Below are 13,291 nucleotides of genomic sequence, written 5' to 3' on the forward strand. Positions count from 1 at the left end.
TTGAAAAAATTACTATTTCAAATGACACTCACCTTTTTCCAGAATTCTAAATGAGAAGTTACTAGGTCCATCTTGTGCTGAAATAGGCAAGTTGTCTGCCTTGCTGCCTAAAGGCTTCTGAGGAGCACTAGAACTTTTTGGTGGTTCAGAGACTTCCAGTTCTTTCTCTGTTGAGCTCTGAGACGTTGCAGTATTGTCTTCACTTTTTCTTGGAGGATTAAAGCTGAAGCCAAAGAGAGAACCCGTGGCCGAAGTATTTCCAAATGTGAACGTCTTTGACTTTTCATTACTGAAAATGCTCTTTACAGATTCAGATCCAAATACAAACTTAGGAGGAGAAACCACTGTTTTTGTTGGCGTTTCAGAAGTGTTTGACGACTCTGCAACCTCGACAGTTACATCAGAAGTATCATCACTATGGCTGAGGTCAGTTCTTTCTCTGGTAGTTTCTTCTAGCACAGCAACAGCGTTTTTACCGCACGGAGATTCCTTCGGTGTGTTGGCACGCGAAGAAAGAGGTGTTATCAGTGTCTCTCTCTCTTGGGCATGCTTTGCTTCATCAAAAATTTGCTTAAATGAGTCTGCAACATCTTGCAGCTTGAATCGCACAGCTAGAAGTTCTACTTTCCTTTCCCCATCTGCAAAGTCACATGCAGTCCATACCCATGCTCTATCAGATCCTTTCATTTGTTGCATATTCATATCTGGTGTTATTCTATGATTAGCACAGAGTTTTAGTACTTGGTCTCTTCTCATTACTATACGTACTTGTTTGTTGTCATAGTTCTGTAATATCTTGATATCCCCAATACCTCTCTCTTTCCACTGATTAGTGTCTTTGTCGTATCTGTAGAGCTTAGCTCTATGACTGAAGACAACTTGTTCATTTTCCTCACCACTGGTCACTTCCACGAGATCAGGCAGAGGTACCACAGGTTCAAAGTACTGCCCATCTCTCTCTTCTTCTTGAGTAACATCAGAATCTTCATCTGTGCCTACTGATGTTCTACTCTGGTTCTGTTTGGCAGGAGATTTGGATGGGCTCAAGGCAGATTTAAAGCTGAAACTAAAACCTGTAGTAGACTCGCCAAATCTAAATAGATTTTTCCTTACAGGGCTACTTGCAAGAGGTGATGCATATACAGAACTACTCACACTATCATCCAATGCCTCTTCACGCAAGTCATAGTTATCCCACTCCAGAGTAGGCCCAGTACTTTCAGCATGAGGCTTTATAACCAGATCAGAAGTACCACCGGCACAGAGAGAGTTTACATTTTCCTCTTCTGACAGTTTAGTTTTGTCATCTGTCAGAAATGTTTTGAGATCTTTTAAGCCACACTTCATTTCTTCTGCTTTCTGTATAAGCTGAGCTGTCCTACCTGTATCAACAAGTTTATGAGGTGTCTGCAGTGGTATATCTAGTAGTAGCCTCTGACATTCTTCAAACTTCTGTTTGAACTCCTCAGCCTGCTCTGGCGTCTTGAATTTTGCTGCCAGCTGTTCCAACTTCGCGTCACCATCTGAGAAGTCATTGGCCATCCACATCCATGCTTTGTCTGAGCCAGACAGCTGTTTCAAGTTCATTGTTGTTGTTATCCAGTGATTTGCACACACCTTCAGTACCTGCTCACGCCGCATTAATATTCTTACTTTGCCATTAACTTCATTTTTAAGAATCTTCAGGTTGCCTACCCCACGTTCTTTCCACTGGCTTGTTTCTGAATCAAACCTGAACAGCTTTACTCTTTGGGAGTATAACACTTTCTCATCTTCCTCTCCTGTAAATGGTTCTACTTTTTCAGGCATCTGAACTATAGGTTCAAAATGGATATCATCACTGTCCTCTGTCTTATACACATCATCATCCTTCTCACCAAGGTCAGCAGATGTGTTTGCTTTGTGATCCGTTTTAGAATCTTGCGAAGAAAAGAGCTTTTCACCTGCACCTGAAAAGCCTTTGAAGTTAGGGTCTTTTTTGCCAAACTGAAAGCCTTCCATGGGAGTACTTTTTGCAAGCTCGGCAAAAGTAAAAGTGCTGCTATTTTGCCCAAAAACAAAGTCGCCTTTCTCCTTGTTTGCTGTTTCTTGAAATTGGAATGCAGTTCCACTATCTGAAGGCATTTCCTTTTTGTCTTTTTCATTAACACTTTTTAAGCCACTTGTACACTCTTTGGATGGCTCATCTTTCTTAGTGGCATTTTTACCAGACTCCTGTATCCCAAACTTAAATCCACCTCCAGGCACCGGCATTGAAAAGCTAAATCCTTCCTTTGCGGGCTTCGCTTCAGCATCGGAAGGAATCTGAAATGTAAATGCTGGTGTCTTGCCTTGCTCAACATGACCAAATTTAAAACCCTTTCCTAAGAAATCACACTTAAAGCCTGTTGCCAACTGTCCTCCATCAGGTTCAGATAATTTACTTTTCAAGCCAAAAGTAGGAGATGATGAAGCATCACCAGCAGGCTTACCAGATGGATTTGGTGCTTGGCAGGCTACACAGACTGGTGAAGAACTTTCATTCCTCAGAAGACATGTACTACAATCCCACTGCCCTTCCTTTTTAGCAAAAAGCCCTTCAAATCCATTTTTCTGTGGCTTACTTGCATCAGCAATAGAACCAAACTTGGGAGCAGTGGATGCCGGAACAGTAGGTGTAGGTACAGGGACATTTGGTTGACTTTGTGAGTTGGGATTCTGACAAGAATGACAGTTCACATCTTTTGCTTCATTTTGGGCTAGGCATACTGAGCAGCTCCACTGACCTTCTTTTTTAGAAAAAGCAGTTCCCAAGTCATTTTGACCAAACTTTGGAGCAACTGCCTGGCCAAATTTAAAGGAAGTTTGTTGACTAGATACTGCTGTATTAGTTTTGTTTGGATTCTGGCAGGCAACACCCTTGGAGGCAGTGGGTTCATTTCTTACTAAACTGACAGTGCTGTCCCATTGACCTTCCTTTTTAGCAAAAGCAGATCCAAATTTGTCCTGCATAGTGTTACCACTGGCTTTGAAACTTGGATCAGATTCAGCTAATGGGTTGCCATGTGTTTCCTGCATATCTGGATTTGGTCTTTGACATGATACACAATTCTTTGCAGTTGCTTCATTTCGAACTAAACACACTTTACACTCCCATTGATCCTTCTTCAAGAGATGCTGCCCAAACCCACCAGAAGAGGTTTGTGAGGCTTCCTTTCCAAATGAAAAAGAGGTAGGGCCAGGTGCAGTTGATGCAGCTGGAAGGCTGCCTTTGCTCTCAGATTCACTGCTCACTCCATCTTTTGGAAACTGAAAGCCAAAGTTCAGGGTCCCAGAAATGGATCTGCTAGGCTCCTTGATGTCCTGATTTGCTGTTTCTCTTGCAGTCCCACTACTCTGAGTCACAGATGTATCAACATTTGATTCCAAGGTTTTTAATATATTCTGTGACTCCTCAAACTTACTTTTGAAAAGCATTGCTTCCTCAGGTGTTTTAAATCTAATTGCAAGTTGTTCTGGTTTTGGCAACTCATCTGCATAATCTAAAGCATGCCATACAAATGATTTATCTGATCCAGCATTAGGAATTAATTTCATATCAGTATTTATGTAGTGATTTGCACAGATTTTCAGCACTTGGTCCCGCCTCATTAAGAGACGAAATTTGCCAGATACTTTGTGTTTCAGTATTTTCACATTTCCAACACCCCTTTCTTTCCATTCTTTAGATTCTGCATCAAAACGAAAGAGCTTGGCTCTGTTGCAGAAGAATTCTTCTTCATCCTCCTCACCTGTCTTTACTTCAATCTTGTCAGGAAGTGGCACCACAGGATCAAAATGAGGACCATCATCATCCTCATCTCCACCATGGGTGCTTCCTCCCTCTGTCTCATGACTTCTATTGGCCAAGTCTGAATTTGAAGCCATAAACACAGGCTTGCTTGGTTCTTGGACACTAAACACATCGCTCTTCTCAAAACCCAGGTTTTTATGTGCATTTTGTCCCACATTTTCTCTAAAAGACATGCTTGGAATGTTTTTACTGCCAAAACTGAAAACACTTCTTTGACCATTTGTGTGATCGATAACCGGTTTTTGTTCCATGTACCTATCATCCTGCAAAGGTTTGTCAGATGTCAGAAGACCCAAGAGGTTTTCATTGCTATTAAAAACTGCATCACGAGGCTGTGCTGCAACTTGAAGAGAAGAAAAGGTAAAGTCTCCATCATTAGACTTGAAGTTAGTGTTGAATTTAAAAGTTGTTGACTGACTCGGCTGTGCTGGTGTTGGCAGGGATGTTTTTGATCCTTCTGCTGTTCCTGGCTGTCCAAATTTAGGTTTAGAAAATTCCATCACTTTTGACTCTGGAGGCTTTAAAGTCGGTGGAGGGACTGAAGGCTTTGTGAAATAGCCTGGTTCAGGCAATGGTGGATTTGTGCTTGCCTGTGGAACGCTGTAATTGTAATAATCATCACCCCCATGAGGAGAAATTAGTCCAGTGCCAGAAGAATCGAAACGCAGAGGTGTGCTATATATGTCTTGGGAAAACATACAAGCAGAAGTGTTTTGCAGAGGTGGTGTATGCATCGGTTGTTGATAAGCATAGATATGTTGCTGAGGTGTAAGTCGGTTCATGGCATAGACAGGAGCCTACATAAAAGGCAGAAAACAATTGATTTGCATATAATGACAACAAAGAGGACAAAGTCTTACTGTGCTCACATAACACACTCTTAAAAGCAGGGCATGCTTTCACACAAACTTAAATCTAAACTAATTTTAACTTTGCTTAAAAGGACTATTTCAAATCGTGAAGGGCATCTGAAAGCAAACATTGAAAAAAAGGCACAAGATGAGTTTTCTTCCTTATGAAAAATAGCCCTTGAAAGCCCCATTCTCTTTTGCCATCTACTTTGGGGGAAAAAAAATAAAAGTGCTACCACACATACTCTGCAGGGAACATGTACTAACATAACAGACATTTTGCTGGCTTTTCTGCCCAAACCAAACATCCCGAAAGTTACACAGAAAGCTGAACTATCAATTTTTCACTACCAGTCCAAGTTTACCAAGTACTACCTATATAAGGAACGGCAGTTACATCCAACTACACATAGAATCAAAAGCAATCATTTTCAGTACATCACCAGAAGCAGCTTAAGTGGATAGATCTGTTCCCACCTTTGTTGGTGTTACATTGGTTGCAGCAGTTCTGAGAAGATACTGGGAGTTATAGGCAGGTGACTGGCTGTAGTAAACTGATGGGCCAGTGGTAGCAACTGAAAAGGAGCAACACGAAAACAGTTAATACTCAATTTTTTGTTGATGTTTTAAATGGACTCTCCCAGAAATCAGTTTTTACTTATGAATCATTAAAATCTTTCTGCAATATTTTCAGAAGCCTTACTTGGTTTAGCTAAGCTTTTAGATAAAAAGATTCAGCAGGAACTTACCTGTTAATGGAGCTTCATGAAGATTTTGTGCTCTCTGATAACCCTCTGACATTGTATCTGTCCCATAGTTCTCAGTAGGCCACCGATGAGATGATGCATTTGAATTGGAATTATTAAGTTTCATTTCTTGCATTTCATTCTGTCAAGACAGTGTGCCCATCAGGAGTGTAAGTATGTACTACACAGGTATTTGTAGAAGAAAATCTAAGGAATGGTCCCTACCCTTTTGCTATTTAAAAGCATATTCAAGCTTGGAAAACAAAAATGAGTAAGTCAAGAGGTATCTGCCAAAATCATCCAAGATCTGCCCATGCAGTATGAAATACTAAGATTGTGTTCTAAAGCCAGAAGTAAAAAAACAAACAAACAACAAGCCAAACAAAAAACCAGAACCAAATGGATGAGAACCAAATTGATGAAAACACAACTCTTTCTGCATACGGTCCTTAGAAGAGTTACCTCTGTACCCCTGTCCAAGTCCCAGGTAAGTTTTTAAACAAAAAATACTAACCCTTGCACTCCTTTTAGGCAGATGTTTACAGAGGATAATTTCACTGATTTAAGTAGTAGTCCAGGAGCAGTATGCTAGCCCATGCTATTATCACTAAATTCTTACTGTAACTAAAAGGCCGCCTGTTCTTCAGTGAATACGGTGACAAAATTGTTTACCTTTAAAGCTTCGACTTGCTGACAGATCATTTGAAGGAGAGATCTGTGATCTTCTGCCCACTGAGGAGGAGTTTTAGGAGAAAACTAGGAAAAAAAAAGTTAATTAATTTTTATTCACACCTGAAAATTTCCTGAAATAATAGCTAGCTAACATACCTTGTAGGTCTTGGTTGGCGAAAGAGAGAACTTAGGTGGTGATGGAGTGGAATGTTTCATCTCTGAATCTACAGCTTGTGGCAGACCATTTCTGAAGACAGGACTTCCCTCTTCACCATTCTCGCCAAGCTCCTGGATCACTGTATCTAGCATTTCCCTCACAGTATCAATAGACACAGGCAGCTACAAAATTATTTGAAACAGGCATCATGATTGTATTCTCCCTCACAGCAAGACAGGTTACATTCAGGACTCTGGCAGAACAATTCACAAGGCTTTCATTACACAAATATTGTTTTTTTCAGCACAGCTCTAAACTTTTTAAATATAAGAAAACAATTAACACAAACATTAATTCTATTTTATCAAACTATCAACCTCTATAAAAAGATAGTGATAAAAGCTATTTGCTTACAGTAAAGCTTTTGTCTGCAGAGCAGTCAGAATATTGCCTGATCTGATAAGTTACAGAAGTCACTCAGTTTATCAACTCAGTAGTGGTAAGCGGGTTGTCTTGAGCAAAGAAATAAGGTTAACTTAACTTGCCTTAATGCAAAGCCTGGTCTAAAAAACTAACTTAAATGCAAAAGGTTTTGAGACAGTACCCAAAGCCACTGCCACCTTTTGAAACACATTTTAAAAGCAAGAATTACTTACTTTCTCAGTTGCTGACATATCTGAGGAACTTTCCTCAATGATCTTTATTAGATAATGCTTGCTTTTAAGAAGATAGGTTTTGCGTTCTTCTTGTTCTTCTGGCAGCATGGCATCATTTTCAAACTCCTCTGCCTTTCTCTGCAAGATCTAAAGAACAGGGCACAGATTAATTAAAATCCATCAGAAGGTAACTGACTAAAGCAAAGCATTTTGGGGTAATGCAATTTATTAACTTACCAGGGCAAGATTCCAGTATGAAACTACATTCTTAATAGCTTCAAATGCTAGTAAAGCATCATCAGTTTTTCCATCAACTGCATCCAACATTGCAAATGCTATGTGTGCCTCTTCTTCATATGCTGCAACCTGAGAGACCTACAAAGAAAGTGAAAGACAACTTGTATCTAACAGTGGAATAACACATTTGATATTATTTTCCTATAATACAGGGAAAATAATTTTTAAAGAAAGTCGGTACTAAGAGTATTCAGTGTGTTCCAAGCTTTAAAGGTAGGGATAAAGTTGTAAATATAGATGTTTCTGCCCTTTATCAGACACCAATACTACCAAATCTCATAATTAACAGATTTTTAGTAATTAAAAAAAATAGTTGTACAATGCAGGGAAAAATTCTGCAGCTATGCAAGTTTGACATAGATCCTCTCTTACTTCAACCTTGGCTTAATCAATCTGTACCTGAATGTCTACACTGTGGAAGTGTTTGAAGAGAGGATCAGTAGGTTCAGGAATACTCCTCTTCTTTTTGATAGTTTCCAGGATAGGCAAAACTTTCTTCCAGTAGTAGACACTTCGTCCAATGTATTCCTTCTGGTCATAGAAGGAGTTAAGACTAGTGCCCTGGTGAAGAAAAAGGAAAGGATATATATGTTATTTCAAGAAATTAAAGTGAAAATGTTATTTGTACATACATATCCTTTGGTCTTCTTGAAAAGTTGCAAGAGTGCTACTCTGACACTGGAGATAAACCTCATGAGCTTTATCTCAAAAGATACGTAAAGTAATATACATGTAGAAAGCAATACTACAGTTTAAGACAGAGTACTTTATAGGGTGACTAAAGCAACTAATTCACCTGACCAAAAAAAAAAAAAAAATGCTCTCAGTAAGGCATTCTCATCTGTTTCTGCTCCCCCAATCTGTTTATAGTTTGGAAAATGAGGGAAAACCCCTCAGCTTCTAGATATTTAAGTCTTTTCAACTTACTGTTTTTTGCAGGCTTTTTGCCCAGTGTATAATTAAGGCAGGTTGAAGGCCATGCTTCTCCAGTGTTCGCAGAGTACTTATTCCATGCTGTACAATAAGCCTCAGTTTTGCTGATGTTCCTGGTCTGAATATCAGAAGAAACATTCCTTGATTAGTATTTTCTATTTTTCATCTGTTTGCATGTCATTTGCTTGAAGAATATAGCCCACAGTTTTAGCCCTAACCTATTTCTAGTTTAGAAATGAAAATACTATTTTTAGAAATCTTTCAAGCATATCAAGTCCCTGCTACAACAAAGCCTCAATGACCAAAAGATGTCAAATAATCAATTTAATATTACAAGAACCTACTGGGACCAATCCAAGGTACTGTAGAAGAAACTGCCTAAGGGCTTAGTCAGACATTTCCAAACTAAAAAAGCCTTACATTGTTTTTCTCTGAATAAGAGCACGAACAGCATCCCACCAGGTTCTCTGCTTCTCGGTACAGAGCTGCTTGCACACTGGCAATGGTAAGAACTGAGGCTGATGTGCACCGTAGTGAGAATTTAAATTCTCCTGCAGTTGTAAGTTGCTAGTGAATATCACTCCAAGCAGAAATACCTGTTTTTGTAAAAATCAAGAAATAAGAGGTATTAAATGCCAGAAAACTTCAGTCATACAGCACACTTAAGGACTTTGAAAGCATACTTACTTCAAGGTCCAGTAGGCAAATGGATTCAGGAGCATCTGTCTCAAGTCTTGATGTTTCTTGAGGCAACTGGAAAAGCTGTTTTAACCATTTGCGTATTGGGGGCAAGACTGACATAGAGTTCCACTGCAATCCAAGCCACACAAGGTGCTGGAGGCTGCCATTGTGCATTCGAACTGCACCTGTGCAAAAACAAAGTTAGCAAGATTTGTATCTGATCAAAGCTGCGTTTCACATTTCACTCTTATCAGATCAGCCAAAGACACTCTGCAGACCAACGAGCATCAAGATTCCAACCTTCACTTATGAAAGATTACAGACTTAAAATTAGCTAAGCATATCAAATAGACAGTTCATCTCCGTGCTCAAGCCATCAAGCCCTTAAACTTCTAAGGATATGACTCTCAGATGTCCTTTCACTCCCGTCCTCACCATATTCAGTCCAGTAGACAACTGGTTTTAGCAAACTTATTTACTTCTCCAAAGTCTTTAAGGAACTATTCAGGAAGCACTTCTCTACTTTGCAATAAAGCCTAAGTCTTGCCTAGGACATTAGTGCAACTTTCAGCTGCTACTTCAGGTATTGGTCTTCAGTTGCAATATAAAGTATTTGTAGAATAATTTCTGCTACAAAAAGCTGAGTCTCAGAAAGTAAAACCTCTTACCAATATCACATCTATGAAGTTCCATTTGCACTGGTGCTTGTGTACTGACATTTCCGATATCATCCGTGCCAATAAAAGACCTCTCTCTAGAAGCTCCACTCTCAAACAGGCTATCAGACAATGTAGATGAACCACTCTTGTTTGCAAAAGATTCCACAATCTCTTTAAAGAAGTCTTGTTTGCCATGGCTTAAGTTCAGCAGCATGTGACCTAGAAACCAAAAATATCAACCATTTCACGTCAACAGAGCAGTGAACATAAGGAAAGCAATACTCGCTACAATGGACTGTTCTTGCTATCGAGGGCTGGGTGGGAATCAGGATTTCACCTTATGAAACCTATGGATTGCCAATTTATATTCTCCCTGTAATTGGGTCAGTGTTCCAGCACATACTTTCCAAGCTTTAGTGACAACAACCTTGAGGTGTTTGCAAATCCAGTTCTTCGGACAAAAAAAAGCCATCTTCATATTATTACTATTCTAGGGGCATTGCAACTGCCCTTAAAATAAGTAGCTGTAATACAAGCAGAAGTCTGTCTTATCAAAATCCATTCTGAAACCACTGAACTTGATGTCTTGTGGGTTGGTTTGTTTTCACCTAGGCCCCGCAAGAATTTGTAGACTGAAAAATTGTCTATGCCTAGCAGCAAAAAGAGCAAGAGGATGGAAAGGACAGGGAAACAGCAATATTTTAATTTCCTCTTAGAGCTAACAATGCTTGCAAAATAGTACCAGAAGGCAGAAGCCATTGCCAGCAGACTAAGAGACCATATGAGTTGAATTCTTAGTGTGCTGGAGAGGCAAAAATGAGGAAAAAACCCCATACTTAGAGAAAAGAGAATGCACTGTACTAGGTTTGTTTTAACTATACATTTCAAAAAAGGAATGTGTTATTTAACAAACCACTTTGTAACTATCTGTAACACTAAAATGGTACTATGTAGCTATTTGTATTACCAGACTGGCTTTTTCGATCACATGCCAACATTTCTAGCACATCTTGTCCAGTTTGATCCCCCTTTATGACTTTTGACTTTGGTTTAGGAACCTGATGAAGTAAGGAGAGAAGTGTTACAGTGTTTTCACAATAACTGCAGATCATTTAAACAAGTTAAGCATTGAGAAACAAGCACCTTTTTTTGCATTAGAAAACCACAGAAAAAGCACATAATTCTGAAGGTACTACGTCACATAACCCAGGGGGTGGGTGGGGGAAAGGGCAGAGAAGCCCCAAAACCCTGAGATGGGCAATTATACCTACTGCAAGTAACATGAGGCATACACAAAAGCAACACCTGGAATGCAAGCAGTGGCATTTAAAAAAGAAAAGACAATTTTACTTCATAAGGGAAAGAATTAAGCTTGATTTTTTTAGTTCTGCTGTCTACTCAACAAGTACATGGGAACTATTCAGCTCATCCTCTCCGCTCCTTATAGCAATAAACCTAATACCTAATACATGCGTTCAGCTGTATTACAGAAAAAGGAATATACTAGAGGAAATAAACTCACTAGCCTGTAAGAATCAGGTTACTCTGTCAAGGGAAACAGCTGAAGATACACTTTTACCCTGTTTGTGTCATTTGAAACCTTTTAAAGAATCATGGAAGAGCAGGGTTTAGGGAGTGAGGAGGCACGCAAGCACTAGATCATCTCAGGAATACAGAAGTTCAACAAATGTACAGCAAGAACACTTCAAGAACTGTATTAACTAACAGCATAAAGTGAGAAATTACTTACCTGGAAGCTTATCAGATAACACAATGCTGCTAGCTGACAAACACCTCTCCACTGCGCCTCATTGTGCTGGGCCATTTTCAGTAGCAAAGTTCCAGCGTGCAAGTAGAGCTGTCCTTTCATTTCCACAAAGGTACGAGACAACTCATCAGCCCCATTCACATAGGGTTTCACTGACTGAAGTGCACGATCAAAACTAAAATGTAAAGAAGACTCATTCTAAACAGAGCCCAGGTAAAAGCTATAGCTGATTTTGGCTGATGCTATTTAACTGTAAATCAAGTAACTTTATGAGTCAATGGTTAGTATTGATTCTGTTGCTCAAACCTGAGCTGCACAGTAAGATGCACAAAAGTACACAGAAGTACAATAAGGTTCTCAGACTCCCAGTGCTCTCAACTTAGATTACTGAAGTAAAACACTAAATATTGCCTAAATATTTATCGTTGTTTTCCGCTTATCTTTGCACATCTCCTTGCAAAACTGTCCTCCCAAACCATATGGATAAACTTGTTCACTACTGCAGACTGAAGAGACATGCAGGAGGTGCTAGTAACTCTGCCCTTTCCTTCATTTATCAGAAAGGCCCAAAATACATCTAGACAGGCTCTTCGAAAACAGAAGGAACTGTAAAAATCTGAGTAGCTATAGGCTAGTAAACAACTCCCACTCAGGAGGCTTTCCAGAAAACAGTTAAAACACACTTCCCATTATCTGACAAAACTATAATGGCTGTTAGCATTGCCACAATCTGGAAGTGTTTCAGATGTAATAATTTTGAAAGGCTCTAATAAAATGGCAGCAGAAAATCCAGGATGGTTTGGTCAATGTTAGAGGAGAAAAAGAAAATAAAACATACTTGGACATTAAGAATTCCTCATCCATTGTCTGTACTGCCTCAAATACTCATTTAAGATTAACAGAATATAGTTTTATAAAAGACAATTAACAGCCATTGTGTAATTGAGGAAAAAAGGTAAGTCAATAAAAGGCAGAAAGAAAGGAAAGATAGTAAGAAAGGAATATAGGTCTTAATCAATATAATGACTACAAATATTGTTTTATACCACTCTAAGTGTGCCAGAGATCATACGCCTTGAAGTCAGCTGGCTTAGCTGGCTCTTTAATGCCAGCAGTTTTCCCTAAAGGAGAGTGTTCTTACTGCAAGTGGCTTTCTCTCTCCCAATTATATTATATTCCTAAAGTTCCTAAGTATTCCAGTATGTGCTGTGTTAACTAGAAAAAATTACCAGAACAAAGCTGATATACAAGAGGTGTTTTTTGTTTTTTTGTTGTTGGCTGTTTGTTGGTTTGCTTTTTTTTTTTAATTGTCTGGGAAGTCTGAATCAAATAATTGTTAAAGTACAGAAAAACATTCTCTTACTGAAGGGAAAGAAGGTACAAAGCTACTTGACTCAGGATATCAATGAGTCTTCTCCATAGCTGCATTCTGACTATTCAAACAAGGCTTTCATCTCTATCAAAGTGATAGGTTGGGGTTCAAACCTAGTAAGTACCATTCTTTGTGGCTAGTACAGAGAATCTCCTCTCCCATCCACAAACAAAATAAGCAGTGAAATAGAAGCTTGGTAGATGTTCTGTGATACATACATCCCCTCCTCCTAGATAAAACCCAATTCTTAGAGATTTGTTTTTACTATAAGGAAGTTAAACCAGTACCTTTCAAGTGCCTCTCTGCATTCCTGAACATCTCTAGAAGAAAGTGTCATTTTGACAAAGTTGGAATAGGCCAGCAGATGATCCTTCTTGATAGCTCTCCAGTGATTTTTATCAGACTCCAAGTCTTGTAAAGATTCCAGATATTCCTAAAGAAGAAAGTTCATCACAGGATAAGGAACAGTCATCCTTCCATGAAGGCAAGGGCAGTACTTCTCCAAAACATATCAGAAGCATTTAATGAAAAATCCAGTTTCACAGGTGAGACCCTAAAATATTCTTCAGTAGCAAAGTTTCAAGGAACTATTTCCCTGATCAATTTTGTCCCTAATGGAACAGCTGTATCTAACTCAACTTTTGAAGTTTGAAACTCAATAGCTCTA

General features: G+C 39.1%; 2 protein-coding genes across 4 annotated transcripts in view; one reads left to right on the forward strand and one right to left on the reverse strand.

Annotated features, from left to right (window-relative positions):
- The window catches only part of SEPTIN10 (septin 10), a 963,730-nt gene that overhangs the window by 501,642 nt on the left and 448,797 nt on the right, over positions 1-13,291 (forward strand). The window lies entirely within an intron of this gene.
- RGPD4 (RANBP2 like and GRIP domain containing 4) overlaps positions 1-13,291 on the reverse strand; it is a 31,992-nt gene that overhangs the window by 13,492 nt on the left and 5,209 nt on the right. For all 3 annotated transcript variants that reach the window (XM_051616644.1, XM_051616634.1, XM_051616625.1), the window contains exons 6-20: positions 12,912-13,057; positions 11,235-11,427; positions 10,452-10,542; positions 9,494-9,703; positions 8,832-9,010; positions 8,565-8,740; positions 8,139-8,262; positions 7,611-7,772; positions 7,152-7,289; positions 6,915-7,061; positions 6,258-6,440; positions 6,102-6,185; positions 5,433-5,571; positions 5,161-5,258; positions 33-4,629 (exon numbers count right to left, since the gene is read on the reverse strand). In XM_051616644.1, coding sequence (XP_051472604.1) covers positions 33-4,629; positions 5,161-5,258; positions 5,433-5,571; positions 6,102-6,185; positions 6,258-6,440; positions 6,915-7,061; positions 7,152-7,289; positions 7,611-7,772; positions 8,139-8,262; positions 8,565-8,740; positions 8,832-9,010; positions 9,494-9,703; positions 10,452-10,542; positions 11,235-11,427; positions 12,912-13,057 — 6,667 coding nt within the window. The remainder of the gene's footprint in view (positions 1-32; positions 4,630-5,160; positions 5,259-5,432; positions 5,572-6,101; positions 6,186-6,257; positions 6,441-6,914; positions 7,062-7,151; positions 7,290-7,610; positions 7,773-8,138; positions 8,263-8,564; positions 8,741-8,831; positions 9,011-9,493; positions 9,704-10,451; positions 10,543-11,234; positions 11,428-12,911; positions 13,058-13,291) is intronic.

The sequence above is a fragment of the Apus apus genome, chromosome 1 (genome assembly GCF_020740795.1).
Source record: "Apus apus isolate bApuApu2 chromosome 1, bApuApu2.pri.cur, whole genome shotgun sequence".
In the NCBI taxonomy this organism is placed as follows: Eukaryota; Metazoa; Chordata; class Aves; order Apodiformes; family Apodidae; genus Apus; species Apus apus.